At 36.6% G+C, this 18751-nt stretch overlaps 1 protein-coding gene across 1 annotated transcript; it reads right to left on the reverse strand.

The window, feature by feature from the left end:
* Positions 1–956: 956 nt before the first annotated feature.
* On the reverse strand, positions 957–18361 carry hephl1b (hephaestin-like 1b). Its single transcript, XM_028467250.1, is given in 31 exon segments — positions 957–1181; positions 2843–2996; positions 3096–3235; positions 4442–4546; positions 4549–4585; positions 4587–4679; positions 4767–4822; positions 4825–4858; positions 4928–4974; positions 4977–5066; positions 5763–5905; positions 6006–6122; positions 6124–6164; positions 6166–6221; positions 6317–6529; positions 6609–6753; positions 7607–7671; positions 7674–7734; positions 7736–7812; positions 8783–8850; positions 10071–10239; positions 11480–11504; positions 11507–11584; positions 11586–11609; positions 11611–11741; positions 11834–12033; positions 12134–12218; positions 13309–13362; positions 13365–13520; positions 14519–14763; positions 18115–18361. Coding segments are annotated over 31 exon segments (3168 nt in total). The 5' UTR covers positions 18288–18361; the 3' UTR covers positions 957–1095.
* Positions 18362–18751: the final 390 nt, after the last annotated feature.

An 18751-nucleotide genomic window follows, 5' to 3' on the forward strand; every position in this document is an offset into this window, starting at 1 on the left:
GCAGGCTATGCAATTCAGTTTCATAAGCCAGTTAATTAACCACCTCATATCTGAGAAGAATAACATTTACAACATATGTTTAAAAATTGTGTTTTTGGAGCTTAATTGTTGAGTGATAATCATGAGACCCCAAAGATACACACCACATATTTTTTAATCAAAAAATGTCTTTAATAATAATAAAAAATAATTGTAATAATCAAAATAATAATTAATAATTTTAAAAAAAATATTGACATTACTAAAAAAAACATAGTGTTTCATATAGTATATATTTCATTTGGACATGCACACGTGAGCCTGGGCAATTTTTTGCTTTTGCCAATTTCTATAAATTATTATTTGAAATTAAAATTGTATTATTTTGTCATGGAAAGTGTATTTTTATTGTGTGCGCCATTTATGAATAAACAGTTACAGCAAAGTAGGTACAGTACAGGTACAGTAGGTACAGTAGAGCAAAACTAGGTGAAAACTTGCTGAAAATAACACTAGTTTCTCACATTTGTCAAAAATTATCTCAATGAACTTTAAAAAAAAAAAAAAAAACACTTTTTTGAATATTGTGTTGATAGATGAGACAAAACAGGAGATTTGCGCATGTGTACAGTTACACTTCAGATGAATGAATGAGTGTCTAATGTGGGGTGGCAGTGGCACACTTGATCTGCACATTAATTGCAATGAAATCAAATCAAATCAAATAAAGCAGCAACTCTTGCTCATTTGTAGTTTTTTTTTAGGCCTTGAAAATGATAGAATAGATTGAAATAAAAAGACGAGGACTAACAGCCTGAAATGAACACAACCACACATTTTATTGCACATTTTGGCAGTAAGTTAAATTGTATTTGGTAAAGCAGTTGTTTAAAAAAAAAAAAAAAAACAACAACAACATCATCAACAACACAAGGCCAACAATCATGATCAACAGTGCAATATGAAAGAAAAGCCAAGAGCACAAAAAGAAAGTTACAAGAAACATTAAAATGAATTAAAGCAAAAGCAAGTGATTATCTCCTTGTATTTTTTTAAGTGCAACAATAGCCACCGATGTGGTGACATTAATACAATTCACTGTCAGTTTGTTCCTTGTCATAAAAGCTGAGAAACCAGCGCTAGAGCAAAGGTGAGTGAGAAGTGTAGCATCACTAAAGAGCCTCTGTCTCCTGCTGCTCCTGCTGGAAAAACAGTGAAATCACAAATGTTAAACAAAATAAGAAGCATTATACATCTTAAAACTAAAATACTTGTTTACTACAGCTAAGAAGGGTTATGACTCAGCAGGAGAATGCTGACAATGACATTTTTTCCTGAGTCAGGAATTCATATCAAACTCTGAATTTCAACAATGTTTTACGCAGAGGCCTGAGACGCATGACACTTTTTTCCAATAGTCAATGAACAAAGACAGATAGGGTTGGGAAAAATAACATTCCTCAAGCTTTCCACGTCAGAAAAGAGAAACATTACTACTTTGATAGTATATAAAGTAACTTTATTAAGACCAACTGAGAGCTACATTTTAACATTTAGTTTAGGAGCTTTTATAGATTTCTGGTCATTTTGGAAGAGTTACATTTTACTCTTTCCTCAGCTAACAATGTAATATTTTCACCTGCGTATATTTATCTGTTTGTCTGAACAGAGCTTGGAAGATTCCATGAATTTTTGGAGGATATCCAGATCAACATACTAATTCTGGATCAGTTTGAACAATTGACAATCCATCAATTGTTGTCCTTTTGTGTACTATTTTTCTTCTTTTCTATGTTTTTGAGTGATTTTTTTCTCTTTTTGTGAATTTCTCTATTATTAGTGTGTATTTAAGGACACTGTGTCTGTTTTTTTAGCTCATTTTATGTTATTTCGCAATTCATTTTGTGTATTTTTGTTATTGATTTATATATGTTTCTGTTATTTTTGTTGTCCTTATGTGTATTTTTCTTTATTTTTCTATGTTTTGAGTCATTCTGTGTATTTTTTTTTTTCTCTTTTTGTCTCTGTTATTAGTGTATTTTTAGACATTAGTTCTGCTTTTGGTTTATTTAGTGTATTTATTCATTTTTTTAATTTTTGTTCTTGATTTATATATGTTTCTGTTATTTTTGTTGTCCTTATGTGTATTTTTCTTTATTTTTCTAGATTTTGAGTCATTCTGTGTATTTTTGTAAATTACTGTGTTATTAGTGTGTATTTTTAGACGTTAGTTCTGATTTTGGTTAATTGAGAGTATTTCTCTATTCATTTTGTGTGTTTTTGTTATTGTTTTATATATATTTCTATTATTTTGTTGTCCTTTTGTATATTTTCTTCACTTTTCTAAGTTTGGAGTCATTCTGTGTATTTTTGTTGTCTTTTTGTAAATTTATCTGTTATTAGTGTCTATTTTTATATGTTGTGTCTGTTTTTTTTTTGGTTAATTTTGCCTTTTTTTATGTTATTGATTATTATTAAGTTTGTGTGTTTTTGTTATTGTTTTATATATGTTTGTTTATTTGTGATCATTTGTGTATTTTTTTGTCTATTAGTAAATTCCTCTGTTATCAGTGTGTATTTCTACACATTGCGTCTGTTGTTTGGGTTAATTTATTGTATTTCTCTATTCCTTTTGTGTGTTGTTATTGTTTTATATTGGTTCCTGTTATTTGTTGTTGTCCTTTCATATATATATATATTTTCTGTATTTTTTTTTTTTGAGTCATTTTATTTGTTTTCTTTGCGGGCGGCCACACAAAATTAGTTCAAGGGCCGCATGTGGCCCCCGGGCCGGCACTTGCCCATGTCTGAATCTCATGGCACACACAGAAGTGAAACTCATGGACCCTTTACGTGTGTTTACCTTTTATGGTAAATGTGGTCTCCATACCAGCGTGGATGTGATCAGTGACGTGACAGTGGAGCAACCATGTCCCTGGGTTTCCTGCTACCATCTCCACTGTTTGGAAAGTCCCTGGAAACAAGTCGAAGACGTCAGCACGGTGGATGCGATCTGTCTGAAATACACAGAAAAGGAAAGCGGTTACTAAACAAAGCACGTTGAGTGTTTGTGTGAGCGTGGAGAATTTTTCATGCAATATTGACAAAAAGAAAACCTTATAAGTGAAGGTCTCTGCATGGAAGTGAACTGTGTGCATGTCCACCTCGTTGCCCATGCCCAGTAGATACCAGTCAACTGTTTGGCCCTGGTTCATCACCAGTCCATGGAGGTTACCGTACAACCTCCCATTGATCCCTGCAGAAAACAAATCTATTTATAGTTTTCTACATGCCTGTGTTTTTATAAGTAGTAAACCCTTTTTCATTTTTTTTTTTTAGCTTGTGAAACCTCCACTTCTAATCTTGCAGCAAAGATGGCATGTGTGCTCAGTAAATGCTTATTTTAGTGTTACTTTACTGACCTCTAACCCTAACTTATCAGCAACTCACTTTTTCGGCCCCAACATGAGAACACAGGATGTGATATGGAGTGGGAAACAAGCCTGTAGCTGTTATTTATGCTTTAGGGTCAGGCCTTTTTGCTGTTTATACACAACTTCTAACTTGACGGGTCATTATAACAGTACAATGCTTGTTTGACTTCAGAGGACCCATCAAAAAAAATAAACAAATCAATGTTTCTGCCTTATAGCTGCCGAGAAGATCTTTAAAGGGATTATATAAAACAATGGCTGTGCAGTAGAGACTCAAATTAGATTAAAAAACACTAATTTATAAACAAATGACATCCTAAGGGAAGCTCTGGACACCAGCTTTATTAGAGATAGAGTAACTATGAACAACAGAAACACTAACAGTTCCAGAAAGCGGAACGGAAACCAAACACTTCTGTCAGGTTCTGTTTAGTTTCTGTTGAGTCTTTGTTTATTCCGTTTTCTAGTGGTAACTCTTGTCTCTGTGTTCCAGGGATTCCTGCTTGTGGCTCAACCCCCCAGTGATGTCTGTGTGCTTGGTTTGTGACTGATTAGCTCCCTCATGTTTCCACCCAGGTGTGGCCCATTCCCAATCAGGCCTCCTCTACTATTTAGCTGAGTACTTGAACACTGAATGTTTGCTGGTTCATTGTCTTGTGTATTGTCAACCCTCCTCGTGTCCTGCTGCGTTTGTGTCTTGCTCCCAGTTTTCCCTGTGCTTCCTTGTGTCTTTTAGGATTTTTGATTTCATTATTAAAAAATGGACTACTATCAATGCTACACCTGCTTGCTTCCTCCATATCTCTCTGCATTTGGGTCCACGCCATCACCTTCTCCTGACACACTTCTATCTCTTTAAGACAATAGGAGCTGGGTTTCTGAATACAATAGTTAATCACGTTACATAACATGCAAGAAAAAAAGGGATTTAGATTGCGCTGAAATGGTCAAACATCTTCATGTTGGTTTTACTATAATCCCCTTTTCAGTAAACTGTAGTTAAGTGTAAGAGTTCAATCCGTTCATACCATGCATTAGGTTGCTTTCTTCAAAGTCTTCATCCGGTATGAAGGTCTTTGGGTCGACCTCGAGGTATTTTCGGATGTTATCTCCCAAGTACCATGACTGGTTTCGTCATACACCATAAATAGCAGAGCAAACTCGTTCTCCACAATCAGTCCTTTGCCTGTCAGGTCCTTCGGAGACACGAGTCAGAGTACCACGTCTGCAGATCACCAGAGGCCCAAGAAGGCCACTATAAAGATCCTGGACATGAATCAGTGAAGGGTAACATTTGTGGATACATTAAAGATGTACAATATTCAACTTGCCACTGTTACAGAGCTTACACACCCTGATGAAATCTACAGTGGAGAAGTAAGCATACGAGATGCAGTTCGGATCAGAAATCCTGGACCGGATCTTTCAGGAATATCCCAAGTCAACTCGAGAAATGTGGCCTGAAAGAGGGAGAATCTGACTTCCAGACTTCTGATCTGAATATTGTTCAATACAAACAAACTCTCACCAGGTTTGACGTGAATGTGTGCACCACTGGCTTTACTCCGTGAGCATTGATTGAGTACGGTCGAGTTGCTTTGTTTTTAAATGTAATCACAATCTGTTCTCCTACTTCGGCTTTGATGATTGGACCTAAAGAGAAAAAACAGAATCACCTCTCTACTTTTAGTAAATAAATAATCTGATATGTATTAGGGTTTCTAGTGTTGTAGTACTCAAGACTAATCTGTTTGTCTTGTCTTGTACTTGGACTGGCAGGATTGTCCATCAAGACCAGTGGAGACACTGATCTGCTTTTATAATCAGGAGAAGCACTTGGGAACTGTTTCCTGATTAATCATTAATCAATGTTGCAATTTGTTCTGCCTCCTTGGAAATCCTTTCTACATCCTTATGTCACACCTGCAAAACACTTGGACATCAGTCAAACCCATTCTAGACAGAAATACCTCTGAACACTTACTTTAGGCCTCATTCACTGACAAAAAGACATCTGATTTCATCTGTGACTTTTAAATACTGTACATAGCTACATGGATTTACTTTATGTCGAATTTTGTCAGGATTTGAGGTTTTTTGCATGTTGTGCTTTGAAAAAGTTGCGGATATTATTTTTTTTTTCCAACAAATGTTTTAAAAAAGAAAAACTCAAACAAAGAGAGTATGCTCTTTAACTCTTCAACCTTGTCATGGTTTTTAAAATTGATATTTATGGTCTTGGTCTTGTCTCGGTTTGGTCTCAGTCCTTGGTCTCAACTCCCAAAAGTCTTGGTCTTGGTGCGTTCTGGTCTTGATAATGTGGTCTTTTAGTATAAAACTAAGACTTACCAATGATTCCCAAATGTTGTTTGCTTGTCTTGGACCGTTTCTTCTGAACTGTGAAGGTCTCATCAGTGTATTCTCTAAATACCGCTTTCTTGTAACGTGAACCAATTCTGTTTTTGCCTTTTTCCACAAATATATTTCCCGGACTGAAAGACACGGATCAACATTTTTACCATTAAAAAACAGCAGTAATTTGAGCCACCAATTACAAGCCCTTGGCCACTCAACAATGATCTATTCACACACCTGTCCTCTAATGTGGCGTGGTGCTTCTCCAGCTCCCATTTTCTCTCCGGTGAGTAGTCCCATTCAATTCTTCAGCACTGATTGAAGTACTGCACAATCCTGGTCGGCTCTGACTGGGTTCCTTCTTTGTTTATTGTGACAGTGGTTCACTCTGTACTGCTTGCCTCATGCCCGCTGAATAATGGTCTGTAACTCTGCAGCTCACCTCATACACACCTGTCAGAGGAGTTAAAGCTCAATGTTCTCTTTAGATATTAAACACTTTGGACACGTATGGTGTTTTTGTATGGCAGCTGAGTGTCGTAGCTAACCTGGAATGCTTGGCTGCATTAAGACACCAGCCGTGGTATGAGGAAAAAGATTGATGGTGTCGCGAGTTGTACTCTGTCTCTCAAAAGTGTTTCCCTCAAAGTAAACTCCGTGGATGTCGACCTCTGTTCCGAGCCCAAAGGTGTACCAGGCGACTTTATCTCCAGCACACATCTCCAGACCATGCAGGTTTCCATACATGCGTCCATTTACAGCTGAAAAAATGCAGGGTAGATTGGTTTCGTAAAACCCTAACATTGAAGTCTGCGTGAAACCACGAAGTTACCACATTACCATGCATCTTATTGCTTTCCTCAAAGTCCTCCTCCTCCACGTTTGTCTCACTGCTGCCATATTTCTCAATGTTCTCCTCCAAATACCAGCTCATGTTTTCATCCATCACAGAAAAAAGAAGGAAGAACTCTTTATCCACACCTATCTGGTAGCAACACAAGCAAGGGGTGATTAGTCAGAACACTGCCATTACAACTAGCTAGGTATCAATACAAATTTCAGATCGATTCAATTTGCGATTTCATTTCAGTCATGTGATCAATTTTACTTGAGATTCTCAGGGATCTAGAGCTGTATATAGTATAAACTAACTCTTGGTACATTATTAAAAATACTCATGTTATACATTAAGAACATTACACTTCAATTGTTATGACCTCATGAATCTATTTTCGGCTAATTTTTTAACCCAGCTCTAATTACTACATTGTTTTGTAATAAGAGTAACAAGTTTTTTTACGGAATGACTATAATTTTTTATTGTTTTGGCTAAATTATTTCTAATTTTTTTTTTGGCATTATTTGACATTAACATTTACAGAAATTGTGCTATTTATATATAGGTATGTCACTTAAGGTATTCTGTAATTTATTTGCATATTCTTCGGTTTTCTGGAACCACTTTAATCTGCTATTGTGTAGAACCTAAATTAACCAATGCACTTTGAAATATAGTGGGCCTCTTTAGAACAATTTACTTTAATTTACCTTACTGTAAAAACCTAAATCAACTTTGAACTCATTCAATTACCAGATGCAGACACTTTTTTGATTTTTGAAAACTTAATGTTTACATATGTATATAGTTCTTTGTATATGTTTCATGGCATGCTATTGTATTTGACTTTGGTGAGGTAGTTTTATAAGACCTTGTGGTCTTCTTAACCCCTACTAGCACAGTTATGTTTTAACTGTTTGATTGTTTTTTTTTTATAACATTTGTATGTCCAAATAAATGAAATAAAATAAAAAAGAAATGTCATGAGAATAAGGTTCACCTGGGCACCATTGGATCCCAGTGCTCCTCTCTTGCACACGAGCAGGGTTCCAACTAATCCAGAGTGGTGTCTTTAATGGGATCAGTGGCAGAGTAGTACAGGTAGGGGATACAGGGAGAATCAGATTGAAGACGGGCCCTCAAGCACCTGCCAGGTGTAGGTGAAGATCTTCCCTGGACTCACGTGGGAGCCCAGTTTGTTAACACCTAACAGATCACACAAAACATCAAATTAGGCATAGGCGTCAGTTTAGGGCGTGGACGAGGGGGGGATGTCAACAGTTATTTGTCTCCACCACACACAAAGCCTTCATGTGTAGACCATTCAACACAGGGGCGTCAAACGCATTTTAGTTCAGGGGCCAAATCCAGTCACTGGAGCATAAGTGGGCTGCAGATTTTTGGTGGGAAAATTAGTAATTTAATCATTATTGGTCTCAAGTTTGCATTTCCACATATAAATAAGATGATAAAATATATACAACACTGATGATATCAAAGCAAGGATCTTCACTTTTTATTTTGTGACATTTTTTATTTGGGGATATAATAATGTGAATAAAATTGCAGGATTTGGGAAACATTAGAGTCCTTTTAACAATTGGGATAAAAAAATATCTTCCATCAAGCTAGGGGTAAGATATAAGCCCTGCTAAAATTGTGAAGTTTCAAAGAATTTGTGTATTATTTTAGAGATACTGTATCTACAACTGAATTTACACAATGATCAATGTTTTCTCTGACTATTTTGCTTTCTGCTGGGGGCCAAATTGGATGCTCCAAAGGGCCTTGAATTTGGCACGTATGATTTAACACAATCACACATTTTTTTTATAGTAGTTGAGTGCTTCTCCAACCAATTATTGATAATAATAAATATAATTAAATTGCATAGTTTAGGCGAAACAGTATCGGACCCCAGTATCAGGGCTCAAAAACCTTGGCAGCGCCCCTGGGTGTGATTCATATAAAAAGGCTTTTATTCAATACATGATAATCAATTGAAACCTGAAATAAGTTCCTCAGACGCATTATATAGTAGCCTTACCTAAAGTAAAACCAATTACAGTCATTGTCCAAACCATTGTCCAGTACTGAAATTGCCCTTACGACGCCCTTGAATTTAGGCGTATCATTTTCTGTGCTACACATACAGTATCTGTGGCACTATCCTCACCATCCTCATAGATGCTTCCCTGGAATTGTTTGTCGTAGTGAAGCCCATGAGGCTGGATGCTGTAGTTTCTGTCAGCCATGTTTCATAATGTTTACTCCTGATTGTATCCTCCTTCCTCTGCCCTCAGGAACTGGACCTAGAACGAGGGGGGGAAAGGGGATTAAAAGTAAATGAGAAAAGAATGGCATTCGTTAAATGTAGAAGAGAGATGCCTTACCCCAAAATTTCCTAAATGCTCTGGTATTTGTAATTTCCGGGTGGTTAAAAGTTTTTCGTCCGTGGTATTCTCGGTACAATCACTTTCATGTATCGCCACCTATTCCTCTTCCCTCACCTCTGCCAAAAAACAACCTCTGATGCACTTTGGGAAATAAGGGTTGATGGAGAGAAAGTAGGTCAAGTGGTGTAAAATAAGTAAAATAACTAAAAAATAAACATATACAAACAGCTCCACTCACAAACAGCCTTTAATGTATGATAGCTACGAATATAGTGCAAACCAGTTGAAATTCAACCATATCTATTATCTATTTTACATCATTGGTCAAAAATATGATTTAATTATCCATTGCAAAGGTTTTTAATCTTAACATGTAGTATAATGTGCTTTAAAGCTGAGGTTCTCAACTGGTGGGTCAGGAACCCAAAAGTGGGTCTCGGGCCTGTTTACACTGGGATTTGCAATGACAAAAAATAAACAGGGCGGAGGTAATATTTTCAATTCAGTTAAACTTTTTAAGAGAGCACCACTTACAAAAATTCAAATTTTCTCCAGCGTTTAATTTTTTTGTTTTTTTTTTTTTTTTTTTTTTTTTTTGCCGTTTGCAGAATCCCGTTAAAAATGATGAACAGATTTTTTATTTTTTTAATCAAAGATAGATCTGGAAATGGAAGATTCCGTTCAATTTTGGAATCGGTTCGATAAAATGATTCTGGATCAATTTTAAGCTTTAATCATTGTCAAAACTTAATATATATCTCGGTTCATCATGGACCGAGCTTATGACATTTGACTCAGGTTATGTCAGGTTGGTTTCTGAATTCGTTCGAACTGGAGGCCGTTTGCACATTTCATCGTGATCGTTTTGAAAAAAAATAGTGGTGCCCATCTTTTGGATCTTCTGTTCTTCTGTTATTATTAATGGGGATAAAAAATGTATTTTGTTTGTTAATATTAAAAATGACTGAGTTTGAGTAGTGGCTTTTCTATAAGGGTTGATGGTAGGTCCAGAATCCCAATCAGTTGAGAATCACAGGTTGAAAGGATTAGCATATCTACAGTACCTACCTGTCTGCTTCAGTGAGGGAAATATTTCCAATCAAATCCATTTCTGAGGGAGCGTAATTCCACTCCACTTTCTCCGCTACCAGATAGAAATTCCTCACCACACCTTTTTCCATTGTTGCTCTGATCTCAGCACCACATGCTCTTACTTCATAAAAGGCCTGCATCCCAGCTAAAAACACACACACACACATATAAAAACACGTAGGGGTCAATATGGTGGGACATTGGCCACGTTTACACAAAAGCTTTAATTCCTCTTTAAAGCAGAATAAAAGTTAATTCCTCTTTAAACTGATTTAGTAAACACTTAATTCCTAATCCTAATTTAATTCTGAATTAAACTTAAATCCGATTTAGGTGGCTGGTTTATTCTGATTTTGTTTCCCAATCAAATAATTCCCCTATCTTGTAAACACTTAATTCCTCTTTAAGTTATTTCTAGTTGCCGACATGCCACGATGACATGCTGATGACGACACAATCCAAGATGACGACCTGGGCTAAAGCAGAGACTATTTTATTTAAGAAAGTGTCTATTTGTACGGTTGCATACGGGACAACCCCTGGTGCTATTGGTACGGTTACCAAAGTACAAGTACGTAGAGTCTTAGGTAGGGGTTAGGTTTAGGTTTAGGTTTAGGGTTAGGTTATCACGCTGCTGCTTTCAACCACTACAATCAAATAAAGGTGCAAACAGTTCTAATGTGGTCTTCTGTGTTACAGACAGCCGACAATAAAAGGTTTCTTCTGTGTTTTTCCTGATAGTCGTGATACCTGTCCAATCCGACACTTTCCAACCCCCCAGACCTAAAGTCGATTTGAATAAAGCCAATAAAACCTGTTTTTTCCATGTAAACTTCAATTCGGAATTACTAATACCATGCAACACGAAGCAGAACACTTTCATTCTGAATGATTTAATGCGGAATAACTAATTCCGAATTAAAAAACATCATGTAACCGTGGCTACTGATAAGCCAGTGTGATAAATCTGAAAAGTCTTTTTTTTTTTTCTTCCATTGCTCAGTTTTTGTGCTTAGCTTGCTTATCTTTTTCTCTTTTGCAGGAGCTGACAAAATAAGCAAGAGCAGTTCCTGAATTGGCCGGTTTTCACCAGTGACTGCACATAAGCAGCCAATTGACAGTTGTCCTCGATACTGAGAAATAGTACATTAAGTGTCAGCATTGTGCGTGGGATGTTGAGCAAGACTGGGATGAATGAACTTTGAACAGCTTGTAACCACAAGTCATTGTGGGCAAACAACTTTTGCTGCAGGAATGCTTTTTGAAAACACTTGCTTTAAGCCTACTTCACAATGAGGTCTGCTCAACAATGCCATGCTAGTAAAACCAAACAGTGCAAAGAGGTCAAAGGTGCCCATCAGGGGGTCAGAGGTCAAACATCTTACCCTGCAAGTGGTCCATTAACCTGGCAGGGTCAGCAGCCACTTCCCAGCTGCCTTCGGAACCATTTCAGCTGTAGCAAATGTTGCCGGAAACAGGCTAAGGATGTCACCTGCGGTGGCCGCGGTCAAGAAGGAGTATTCCCATGGAAAAAGGCCGAGAGTGAAGTCTTACCTCACTTACCCATACCAAACAAATGCCAGGCTACTGCACGGTCCTGGCATAGCTGCATTCCAGGCAGATTACCAAACATGTAGCCGTTGATTGCTGTTGCACAAAGAAAAAACAAAGTAGTGAGCCTGTACGATGGGAAGAAAACAGTAAAGGACTTCATCAGTAAAAAGCACATCATCTCTCACCATGCATCAAATTGGATTCCTCAAAATCTGGGTCAAATGGATCAATTCCTGCGTGATCAGAGCAATTCATGATGTTGTCTTCGAGGTAATAACTGAGGTTCTCATCCACCACATTAAACATCAAGAAGAAATCCTGGTCCACATCTGTACGTGGCGACTCTATATAGCCAACGTTGAGTCTGGTGCCTCCTTTAGGATTCCTGCAAGTATAAGTTTTAGGAAACATTCAACCTTTTCTTTGCCTTTTGTAAGGTGTACTTTAAGCTGCGAGGAAAAAGGATTTTTTATCAAGATACAGACAAAGTGTTGTGAGTCTCATAGATCAGTGTTGTCTCAAATGGGGGTACGTGTACTCCTAGGGTACGCGATGGCACTAAAGGGGCAACTTTAGAGAGAGAAATTGGAAAATTAACAATCAAAGAATTAAAAAGAATTGGGTTTATAATTTGATTTTTAGTTAAAAATGATAAAACATAATAAGATGTTGGAAACGATCTTGGTTCCACACCTAGGGGGGAGATGAACCAAAAATTATAAAAACTAAAGAAATAACCTAACTAAAAGAAATAATAGACCTGTGCGTCGTGCAGCAGCAGCTGTGATCACTCAGCTGCTGCTGTTGCACGATTTAATTAAAACTCTGACAGACGCAGACTTTCTGTCCATGTTGGTCACAGTGATTCAAAAAGTTGAGAACACCGTCATAGATCAATCAATTACAAACCAATTTGGTCGAACAAAGATGTTAAAAGGATGAAATTGCCATGTGAAAGTTTTCTTTTTGTCATATTGGTTTTTGCACATTGCATTTGTGGGATGTGGAGTCCCATAAACGGATGTATATACTAGAAGTTTTTACTTATTGTTACTGGGATTTCTTGTGTTTTTGCTCCTAAAATGTCTGCCAAAGTGAGTTCCCAACACATTTCTAGTGTTTTCACTGGAAAGTTGTGGCAAAGCATGCATGGCAGATGTTCATTTTGAGGTTTTCAATGGAAAGATCGAATCCGGACTAAATTTGAATGTCTTGAGGAGTGGACGTGATACTCACGGGGAATACCGGGGAGACAACGGGAACAAAAATAGAGTCCAGCCAATCACCTGTCAACAAACAAGAAATCACAGTAAGAATAAAGTAAAAACAACACTTCTATGCATCTGCTTATAGGGACTCCAATATCCAACAATGCACGCAAAATCTTGAACAATGTCAATCGATTGTTTAAAAGTGTAGTGTAAAACAAACTTGCCTCCCCAATTTCTACATTTAAATCTTTTTCTGAGCAAATGATCTTTGATTATTATTGTCTTTATCTGTAAAATGTTTTTTTTGTCTGCATCGGCCTAAAAAATCTAAAAAATCCCTTTGTCAACTGAGACCAAGACTGAAAAGTTAGACATGACTTTACATTTGACTTGATTAGAAAAATATACTGACAGATGACAAATTTGATGGCACAGCCTTATGTATTCACCTTTTTTGCATGTGAGCAGAGCCCCGATAAGTCCTGAGGCGATGTCCCTCGGGCATCCAAGTGAGAGTGGTAAACCCAGGTCAGGCAGTTTGAATCGTCGTTGGTGGGGGCAAATTCTGGCCTGACCTCCCAGCGGTATGTGTAGTTTGCTCCAGGAGGGACGGAGTCGTCCTTCTTCAAAATGTTTGATGTCCCATCTGGATAGAGTGCTCCTGGTAAACAAATGCCATGTTTTATGTTGGGGGGTTTGCTCTGGTTCTCCTAATTGAACGCAGCAGTAAACCACTTTCTATTTCTCCTCCTTCTTCTGTTAAGGCTTCTTGTCTTTTTCTGATTCACTGTTTTAATGCAACATTTATGAAAAATTTAATGTAATGTTTTTTTAAAAATTTGATTTAAAGCACTTTAGTTTCAGTTTCTATCTCTGTGTTTTGGAATTTTCCAAGTACTTCAACTCCAACATCAGTGGAAGCAGAGGGTCTGTTTTATAGGAAGGAAAAGCTAAGTTCAGAACTCTGATAGGAAACCATCACTCCTAAAGTCTATGTTTGGGCAGCCCTAGAGTAAACACACAAAATGACATAGAAATATATAAAACAACAGAAAAAATACACAAAATTGGTTAAAAAAACTTAGCAAATTACCAAAAAAATGCAGAAAAAGGACAACAAAAATAGACATTTACTCCAAAAACACACAGGATGACTATAAAACACACAAAATTAGTGACTTTTTCATTTCCGATATGATATCAATATTGCAGCCTTGCGTATCAGCCGATACCAATCCGATATCAGCATGAATCATACATATTTATTACTTTTTTTTTTCTTTAATAAAAAAATAATAATTACTTACTTTGTAGTGTAGAATGATAGAAAAGGTTTGATCAAGTGATTAGTTACTCAAACAGAGAACAATAGTCAGCAACAGTAGGTATGATAAAAACTGACCCATTTATTATTAACCAATAGGTTACATACATTTTAACTTTCAACATAATATCTACAGTATTCTACAACTGAATAAAATAAATAAAAAATAAATTGAAAAAAAAATCACATTTTTGTGGCCCCAACTGTGATAAAAAGTGTCCATCCCTGTGCTAGCTCATCACTTTCTAATACTTTATTGGCCAAATCTTTAGTTTATATTTAGTAGTACTTAATGGACTACACAAATGAAATTCACAGAAGAACACATTTATTACCCTCTGTATTCTTCTCATAGAATACTCCATGTGGATGCATGGAGTAGTTTCTGGATGCAAAGTTTTTCAGGTGGACCACGATAACATCATCGACCTCAGCTCGCAGCACAGGTCCCAGGAAGCCCAGCCAATCAGGTCGCGGGGAAAGGCGGCTGTAGGTGGCGTCGGTGTACTGTCGATACATGGCCTTTTTGTAAACACTGCCAATCCGTTGGGGTCCACGTTCCAGGAACACAGAGGCATGCCTGGGATAGTGTTTGGATACCAGACACAAGATTAGATGATGGAGTAGCGTTTACACAGCACAGTCATTCATTGGAGGGAGATTCAAGAGGGAATTTTGACTTGTGTTTGACATTTTTATTGGTCAAAGTTAAGTTATTGATATATTTTACTACTTAGTGAAAATAACTATAGAAAAAGTTGTAATGTCTTGATCCCTTGTCCCTTTATTTGACTAGAAATGTTTGCACATATGTGGAATGTCTTCTCTTAGCTGAAGTCCTTGTCCTTTGTAGACGCTTTTGTTGTAGCACTAGAGACCCGTCTTGGACTTGAAGCCAGAAGTCTAGACTCTTGTCTTGGACTTGAGAGCTTTTTTAATTAGTATCGGACTGGCCGGACTCAGAATTATCTGTCAAGACCAGTACAGACCAGCAGTGACCTCCTATTTATCGACTTTGTTAATGTGATAGGCAAAGCACTTGGAACTGTTCCTGATTAATTCCATTTTGACTTCAAATATTTAGCGTTAGCTCACTGATTGTTATACCTCCTTGGAAAACTTTTCTTGTTTCTTATATGTCAGACATCTGCAAAAAGCGGGACATCAATTCATATTATATAGTCAGAAATCCCTCTGAACACGTACTTTAGAACCTCATTCACCTGATAAATAAACATCTGACTTTTAGATATTTAAAATAACTCTGGACTCATGGCTTTTAAATTCATACAAGGATTTAATTCTTTTGCAAGAATTTACGGTAGTTAAACAAATTTGTCAAGATTTGAGATTTTTGTATGTTGTGCAATGAAAGAGTTGCAGACACCTTCTTTTTGTCTGTCAGATGGATTTAAATGAAAACTAAAATTAAAGAGAGAGAGAGAGAGAGAGAGAGAGAGAGAGAGAGAGAGAGAGAGAGAGTGCTTTTTAACTGTTCAACCTTGTCATGGTTTCTAAAATAGATTTTTATGGTTTTGGTCTCGACTTCCAAAAGTCTTGGTCTTGTCCCGGTCTTCAGCAAGTCTTGGGTTTGGAAAGTGTAGTCTTGAGTTCACCACTAGACACATTAATGAAGATGTATTTGATTTGAAAACAGACTAAGTACAAGTTGGATTTCTCTTGAGACGTCAAACACTAATTCAATAGATATCTGTTGTTAACAAGTGTTTAGAATTTTCCATTTTTACATGTAGGCTACACTGTCTGTGAAAGCTCTTCCATCACCCAAAGACATTATCAACTAAACAGGGTCGAGTGCTCCTAATGCTTCACAACAAATTGGTAATGTCTGATTATACCTTTTGTTTAATGAGGGTTTCTATTGTTATTATAACTACACCTTCCACAAGGCTAACAACCTGTTACCAAAAGCTGCAGCCAATGCTGTTTTGCTCCTGGTTAGTGACTTTATGAGTGTAGCAACAGAGAGTGATTGGAAATGACTTGTAAATCTGTAATGAAAACCCTTCGAATGCCCTGAAAACACATGTACGTGTTTGAGTATATATGGAGATATGTATATATGTGTGTAAATGTACAACTATATGTAGGTTACATTTAGGTTTTTCAAGGACAAATTCATAAATGTATCTTATTTAGCTACTTTTTATTTACTTTACTTTAAATAGAGTTCTTCTTGCTCCCTTTGAGGATATGTTCTATGCCTTATGTTCAAATGTTTGTTTCATTTCCTTTTATTATTTTTTTGGTTTTCATATTCAAATGAACTTCAACTCAATGGTTTTACTCATCATCAGATAAAAGCTTTGGAGATTTTTACACTGTTAATTGATTTATCATTTCTGTTCAGTTGACGGTCAGTGGAGCCATAAACACACGCACGCACGCATGCACTGTGGAACCAGTGAATGGGTTTGGTTAATTAAATGGAAATGCAAAATTTTAGACTTAATAGTCCCAAGTAATAAATTTAACTCTGCTTTGAATTCACATATATGTATATGGTCAAAATGATGTAGGAGCTTTGAATCCTCCATTTCCAATGAGTGCAAGAAAGAGTTAAAAAGCCTGAAAATAACTTCAGCCAACTAAAAGACATTTAGAAAACAGGAAAGCACAGGATTATGTAAGGGATGTAACAGTTGGGCTTTGAATTCAGATTTGTAAAACTTGGAAAGAGATGAAAGCGTAATTGAGCATTTCCCACAGAGAACAGCTCAACGGTTTCACAAGACTGGACAAAAGATCCATAAATAACTGTAACATATTAGGTAGGTTTGAAGTGTTTGCACACCCAACAATGTCCTGTATCAGTTTTGTAATCCTGGGAAATTCCAGGATGGGGTAAAATCCCATCTCTGTGTACTGTACTGTACAGACAGCAGAGACAAGTCTGTTTAATGTGCATCAGTGTCAGAGTGGCAGTCTTTATGTGTGTTTTCTACTGTCCATCTGATTTTTAGGGTTAAATATAGTCTACAATCCTCATTAAAGGAAGCCATCTAATGCTGATCACTTGCTTCTTGGATCTTTTAGAAATACCATGTATTTCTTTTTTTAATTTCAATTTTATTGACAAATTATCAGGGAAAACATCACTAGTAAAGAATAAAGCAAATACAGGCATCACAGTGCGTCACTTGGAGGCACAGGAAACTATTCTTCATACAAAAGCAGAGTTCTTTCACATGTTTTGCTTTTGAAAAAAACTTTAGAGTACTCATATAGTAATTTAACTCGATTAAGGAAAAAATGAAAATATGGATTCCTTCAAATTTGTCACCAGACTGGCTTAACTGATTACACAACACAATAAACAATATACACACAACTAATGCATCACTATTTACTCTCACCTTAAAAGAGTCGACTCTTCCCCACCACTTCCGTTTTTAGACCCTGATTTCATTTCCTCTTCCCTGCCCCCCCCCTCTTTTTATATTCTCCTTTTAATAAAGTGTTTCTTACCCTTCCTAAGGGAGTGAAACTAAATAAATACATTTATTTAATTGCAATAACAATACATGCACTGCTGTCTTAAAAAGATTGCACTTCTTGTAGTGTTGACCTTTGACAGCATGTGCAGACAAAGTTCAAAAAGCAAAATAAAATAAAATGAGAAAAAAATGAAAATTTGGAGGGGATTTTTAGATTTTTTTTATTTATGAATATGGATTTTTTCCATTAATATAATATATATATATATAAATAAAAACCCCAACAACATCTTTTATCGTTATTACTATCGTGCATTTTGGAGATCATGTTAAGGCATTCTATAGAGGGTGTGACGCATTGTGACACCTTCGATTCACTTAACTTTTAGTCAAGTTCCTAAAATAAAAATAGGATTGTTTAAAATCTTTAAAATGTATTTCATAATTATAGAATAAGTATACATTATACTCACTCATCGTGCGCGATGGACTCCCCGGTCAGCAGGTTTTTTCCACTTGGTGCGTAATCCCACCAGTCCTCAATGATTCCCACATAGTAAACCCTCTCTGTCTTTGCTTCCGCGGTGGAGGAGAGAGCAGCAGCAGCCAGCAAACAGATCACTAACAGCCCACAAGTCTGCATCATGTTCTGAAAGGACGGTTTACATTCACTGACTGTGAGGTGAACCAGAAGAAAAGTTTCCTCAGTGCGTAAAAGAAAAAAAAAAAAAAAAAAAAAGTCTGCGTTGCGTTTGGAGAGCTTATGAAACCCAGCTCAGCAGAAACAGGAGGTGCATTCAGACACTCATGGGCACCAGTGAACGCCTCCAGTGGTATCAGATGTGCGGGGGTAACAACAGGCTTCTCTCATCACTCAGTACTTCTATCCCACAAATGTCATTTAATGGTAAATCTAATTCCATTTTAAATTACTCAATAAATAAAAAAATATAGACACCTTATAATCAATAATAAAACGTGGTGATATCAAAATGTATGTAAACATAAAGTGACGTTGCAATCTGAAGTTAATGTACTCTTTTCATAGGTGAAAAGAAACACAAAACAAAAGAAAGAAAAGGGAGAAAAAAAATGAAAACGTGCATATTT

The sequence above is a fragment of the Gouania willdenowi genome, chromosome 14 (assembly GCF_900634775.1).
Source record: "Gouania willdenowi chromosome 14, fGouWil2.1, whole genome shotgun sequence".
Taxonomy (NCBI): domain Eukaryota; kingdom Metazoa; phylum Chordata; class Actinopteri; order Blenniiformes; family Gobiesocidae; genus Gouania; species Gouania willdenowi.